Genomic DNA, 6,714 nt, shown 5'->3' with positions numbered 1-6,714 from the left:
TCATCGCAATATCAACCTTAACCTCTATGGTGCGATAATGGGAAAGTGAATTGCATGGACCCATCGATCCATATTCCATAGAAAAGTCCAAAGACGGAAAGCTAGACAGAGGGAATGAACACCAGGTTAGCAAGAAAAAAAATCTACGTTTTAAACATTCAGATTTAATTGACAATATCGATTGATATGAAAAAAAAGCAGATATCAAACTTTCTAACACAAAAATACTTAATGTATAAAACAAGCATTTTCTTCAAAAAGATGATGGTACTTATCACAGATAGGAACACAAATGAAGCATGAGTATACAACAAATATCACAGCTAATAAAAAATAAATATATATACCCTTGAAAGCCACAAACATAAAACAAAACACAAATATACTACATGCATCACTAATTAATGTCTTTTAACAAGATTACAAAACTAGAGGCCCAATGGACTTAAGATCACATAAGCATCAAAACTGTTTTAGGCTGCATTAAAACCTTTTGGGGCCATTCTAGAACTGGCTTAGACTTGAATTATAAAACATAATTTTATATCATAATGACATGTTTTTAATCAGTTATGTAGCTAATGCTCCCTGTTCTTCAGAAGACTATAGATATTGCAAAAAAAGATTGTAAAAATTTGAACCTTTATTGTGAATCAGATCCATTATCAGGAGCCATGATTTGAACAAAAATGAATCTCTACTATCTGAGGATGCTTTCATATATTAATATACAACAGATATTTTGCTCTTGTATTTTTGACAAAAAAATTTGCTTTTTTAATGATTTTTTCCAATAAATTTCTTCAATATCTGGGTACATTTTTTTTTATCCCTTTTGGTAGAGGCTACCCCCCCCCCCCCCAAAGGGAGCATGGTTGAAACAAATTTCAATCTATGGACATTTCTAAACATGCATCAGTCTCTGCTGTTCTTCATCTTCACCATCAGAATTAATTTTTCTTATAATAAATTTATGGCGCAGGATTTTCTGCGTATGGTTGGGGATGTATTTCTCCACTTTCCAGCCTTGGATATTCAAATACTTTTTTCAATCTTTAATTCTAGACACATTCTTTAACCAATTAACTGAACCAGATGTATATCATATCCACCTCCTTAAACCCTATATAGTCATCTCTACAGACCAATAAATTCACTTGTTTTAAATTTCTGGCATCAGAAAAAGAAAAGAAAATTGATCAAAACAAAAGATTATAGGTCTATAGAGATTTAGAGTAAGTAGGTAGATAAAACAACAGATTGGTGAAAGAATATAACAAGAACTAAGGAGTGAAAGGTACTCATATATATAGTTGATTGACCAATGTTAGAAAGTGGATATATTATAATTCCTCTCCAACCATGTGCATGCAGTCAAAGTCCTGTGCCATCAATTGCACCATTATTTGTAACATAGGATTTGTATAGTGTTATGGTCAATTTAAGACTAAATATAAAACCATAATGCTACAATTCTGCAGCTATAAACAAATTAACCTGCTTTACATGAGGATGTTTCCAATTCATAATATGATTAAACATATAGCTTTTGCTATTTATGTAAACATGACTTTCATCGATTTTCCTTTAAACCTTTCTATTATCCATAATGTAACCCAAGCTATCTAGTCCTGGAAGTCATGATTTAAAATGCAGTTTCACTTTTCTGTGATTCAACACTGCTCTTCTATGAAAAAATCCTACTTTTCCACATACTTATACATACATATTAATACTGGTTTTCTGCAATCATTCCAAGTTCAAATCTATTTTGCTTTTCTGTGACTTGCATATTTAAGCTCTCTGAGTGACCATGCATGCAGTAAAAAAATTCCAACTTTTCTAACACACACAGTGAGATAGTTCTCACTACAGAGTAATACACTTATAATTACAATTTATAGAGTATTACTAGCACTACTAAAACATGGGAATGTATACAACAACAAAAAAGTGGCCAGGCCATGGCTTTCTTATTTCACAGATGCATTTTTTTGTGACAAGACCTTTCTTTGGGTACTACCAAATTTGACCCCTTGACTTTGGAGTTTGACCTACTTTTACAAATATATACCAAACTTTTACTTTTGTCATAACTTTTAAAAGGCTGGTGCTAAGACTTTCATACTTCTCACATATATTTTTTGTGATAAGGCCTTTCATTGAATTCCAATGAATTTGACCATGACCTTTGTAAATTGACCTACTTTTAAAAAACTTTACCTCAGCCATAATTTTTAAATGGTAAGGGCTAGGGTTTTCATACTTTACATATGCAATCCTTGTGACAAGATCTAACAACAGTGACTCTTTGACATTGACCTAGGAGTTTGACCTACACTGAAAAAACTTTAACCTTGGCCTTAACTTTTGAACAGTTAAAGTTTAGGTTTTCAAACTTCAAATACATGTATGAAATCCTTGTGACCAGAACTTTCTTTAGAAACCAACAACTTTGACCCTTTGAACTTGACATAAGAGTTTGACCTACTTTAAAAAAAAACGAATCTTGGCCATAACTTTTGAACAGGTGGTGATAGAACTTTCATTTTTTTTCACAATTGTATTTCTTGTGAGTAGACCTCACTTTGGGTACCAACATATTTGATTTGCAATTGAGAGAGTGTAACCTTTGCTATGTTTCCATACAGGGGCATCATACGCATCTCGTTTTATTGTTGCATGGCCCCAGCGTGATTGTGTTTTGAATACCGTATAAGTAGAATTTTTAACGAGGACTTAATTTTGGCATTATTAGCGATGGTGCCAAGATCACTAAAATTGATTACCGCTAAAAATTAATTGTGTTTTATTTGTTATAGGTTCTTTAATGTGCATTTTAAAATTCGCTAAAATAACATCTCGCTTTAAATAAATAAATAGTTTTTAAGGACAAATCACTAAATTTGCGTCTCGCTAAAATTTCCACTTATATGGTATAATAATGAAATATATAATATCTAAGTTCAATACACTGATCAAGTGCCTAAATTCTCTTGTATGAGATCAGATATTCAGGATAACAAGCTTTGTTATCATACACAATAAATTCTCTGAAATTCCAGCCACCATCCACAACAATGGAGTCAAAGAATAGGGAACTATGGGTAACATCGGTGCACCTGTCGTCATGGCAGCACTGGCAGGGTGGCCGGCTGTAGTTGTGCTTCGTCGTAGTGTCCGTCCTGACAAATATCTCCCCCAGACAAGCTCTCACTAACAACATCTGTTTCTCCTGCAAATCCCTGTTCTGTTTGGGATCTATATTATTTTAAAGAAAAAAAATAATTAAAATTATATATAATTATAAATTCTTGAATGGTAAATTGTCAGGCAAGTTAATTATCGATAATACAAACTATCTACTGATGAATTCCATATCTGGTCACTATTAACTATATATAAGCAACAAATTTACCCCTGGCCAATGAAAACAAATAAGGAATAATTTGACATATAGTGTAATGTAACAACACATGAATGACAAAGATGGTGATGTTGCAGCTTCCATCAGGGGACATTTTTGTTCCCTGTATAAATCAGCATTTTTTTTATGGTTTATAGCAAAATTTATTAAAGTTGTGATATATACTATAATTGGTATAAATAACACATTTATGGCATGATTGTGAGGGAAATATAAAGATTTCTTCAGCCAAGAAAAATCATATTCACCAAGAGCTTTGCCCGCGGTAAATACAATTTTTCATGGCTGAAATTTTTTTTATTTTCATGCTTCCCAAAAAATCATGCGATAAAATGCTTAATTATACCAAAAACAAACATGTTCTCAAAGTGACTTTCAGTTACTGAAACCCTTGGACAGAAAACATGTATAGCAATGATTAATCAGCAATTTTCTGACGCATTTTAACCTGATCAGGCTTTAGTGAAGTCTACTAACTATTAATGAATTTTTCTTTCAATGAAGTCAATGATAGCTATTGCAGCAAAATGCACTATGTATCTGAAAAGTGAATGTGATGTAAAACATGAAGAAAACAGGAAATTATGAAGTTTTATGGCCCATGTCAAATAAAATGATAATAAAGAGGTATATTAATGTAAATTGTGCCCCCCCCCCCAAATAATTCCAAGAAGGGGATCCGGGTCCAGATTATAGGCTTCCAGATTAATGACATTCCTTTTACTTTTATAATAATTAATATATGCATTAATTGTTATATTACCCACCAGGGAGGTCAACATTGCTGCTACATCGCCAAAATTTTCAACTCGTTACCACTACATTTTTTCAAATTTTTGATGGATAATTACCACTACATTTTTTTGGCCAAGAACAACTCATTACCGCCTACATATTGAATCAGTCAAAAACAACCTACCTGGTATTATCGATACATATTGAAAAAGGTATGGCAATTTTGATTTGAATTCTAAACAGATATGAAGATTGTTGGTTTTATCTATGATCTGTTCTTGTGATTTACTTTTATATTTTTGAAAGTGTTTACTGAATTAAAATAGAATTTAAATGAAAAGTAAAATAATACAAAAACATCCTACTCAAAGTCTTACTTTCACTTATGAACAGGACTTGTACATGTACATGTATACGTAGTACTTTAAATCAATCTGTACACATGCGGCTGGCTAACAAAAGAAGCAATGTAGCAGTAATGTATACTTTTATATGTAGCAGTAATGCTAGGTTGTAGCGGTAATGACTATATAGAGTAATGAAAATTTCAAAAATGTAGCGGTAATGATACACACCCTCAACAATGGGTCAAAAGGATAATTACCATATTAGCAGACTTTTTAGCCAGGATTTAGCCAGGATTTAATTTTGGCATTATTAAGGAGGGTGCTAAAATCGCTAAAATTAACTGACTTTTATTTGGAAAAGCTTCTATAGTTCTGTAAGCATTTTAAAATCGCTAAACTTACTTCTTCCAAAGTTAAAAGAATCAATTAACCAGAAAGTGAATGAATCCCTCAAGGTAGACATCAGTAACCCCAAAAAAAGATTCCGCAATTCTTCACAATCTGATACGGATTTAGAATATTCAGAAACAACTAACAAATCTCAACAAGAAACAGCAGGGAAAGAAACCTCTATTGCAACATCCGATCCAGTGGAATCTTCCGAGAAACCAAAAATATCGGAAGAAAATGTTGCCATTTTTAGGACACTCCGAAAACTTCATATTAAACTCCAAAGAACTAAAAACCATGCCGCATACCTGAATAAATGCCAACAACAGGACCTCATACCAAAAACACTGACAGCCAAATTATTCCACAAATTCCATACAGTAATGCTTTATTTCTCCTAAACTGGGAGGAAGCACACCTTAATTTTAGCCGCAGCCTCATCCGCTTACTTTATGAATATTGGAATACTAGAATTAGTACGATTAATACACAGATACTTGATTTAAAATCCCAGCTTAAAAACAAAGAAAACACTAACGAAATGGAACATATAAACGATCTATTAACTGCAATCCCAAACTTTATGAAGAAGAAGGAAGCCGATAAGGAATCAACAAAAGCATTCAAGGACAATAAAAAAATCCCAGTAATTGTTAACTACAACCCCCCCCCCCTTTATGTAATGGACGAATTGGAGCAAGGATCTACATATACCTTCACATTTCGTCTGAGCAAATTTCGTCATAAAACTACAATGAACTCTTGAACATTCTTAAGAAATTAGCGTTGTTGATATTAATACATATTAATTATTTTAATGTAATTTTACGAACAATTATTATCCTCCATAAAATAGAATTATTCAGAAGTAGCAATTTATGAAACCAAATTACATTTTATGTTATCCCAACATTTATAGGAAATGTAATCTAATGTCCATTTGTATAATTTTATGCACTCTATATATACATGTACAAACTATCCGTATTTTTTTCCATTGTGACGTCACAGTCTACCGAAACAGCTTGATGATGCAACAGAAGAATAATAATCCACACAATTTATGGACGATTTTATTAATCATAAAACAATAATGTTATTTACTGACTAAATCTTAAGTCAGAAAAACTTTAGAGGAAACGTAAATTGATTATATCTTGTATAAAGCACCATTGTTAAGCAAGTCCGCATACAGGGTGTTTCACAATATATGTCACACATCTAAATGGGCATAATCTGAATATCGAGCATGATACCAACAAGAGGCCCACGGCCTTATAGGTCACCTGAGCATTATGCAACAATTTTCCAGTTATTGAATTTGATTCATGTTTTAAGCCAGATGCTATACGACATTCACAATTTTGAAAGAGGCACCATTGATCATCATAACAATACACTTAGTAGTTGCTTAGCTTGGTCACTGAATACCCATATGCAGGGTAGGGGAACAAAAATGCATTCCAACTAACCAGTAGTGCCCCTAACACTGTGACATAAACCCCTGACCCTAGGTCCACACATTGCACAAATTTCAAAAAGGCACCCTTAATATCAAAAAATAAATAAATGTTTTATAAATACAAAAGAGCAGATTTCAAACAATAAATTCATTTTCAGTATATAAGTAGAGCCCCCACCCCATCCCTGACCCTGGGGCTTTGAAATTCACAATTCTGCAAGATTAGGACCTTGCTCATCATAACTATAAAGGTAGTTCATCTGCTTTATACCCAGAGACAAAGAAAAAAAATTTCAAAGATTAAATGTATTTTCATTATATAATCAATTGAGCCCCGCCCCCCTTACACCAGA

The 6,714-nt window shown here is 32.7% G+C and overlaps 1 protein-coding gene across 1 annotated transcript in view; it reads right to left on the bottom strand.

The window, feature by feature from the left end:
* Nucleotides 1-279: 279 nt before the first annotated feature.
* Nucleotides 280-6,714, bottom strand: part of LOC134256426 (uncharacterized) — an 86,216-nt gene continuing 79,781 nt past the window's right edge. The window contains exon 19 of the mRNA XM_062739070.1: nucleotides 280-3,261. Within this exon, the coding sequence (XP_062595054.1) occupies nucleotides 2,987-3,261 (275 nt within the window). The 3' untranslated portion in view covers nucleotides 280-2,986. The remainder of the gene's footprint in view (nucleotides 3,262-6,714) is intronic.

This window comes from Saccostrea cucullata, unplaced genomic scaffold (assembly GCF_032062105.1).
Source record: "Saccostrea cucullata isolate Sc308-1 unplaced genomic scaffold, CSIRO_AGI_Scuc_v1 ctg2319, whole genome shotgun sequence".
Lineage (NCBI taxonomy): Eukaryota > Metazoa > Mollusca > Bivalvia > Ostreida > Ostreidae > Saccostrea > Saccostrea cuccullata.
The sequence above is the reverse complement of the archived record's forward strand: the minus strand, read 5'-3'. Positions and strand labels throughout refer to the sequence as shown.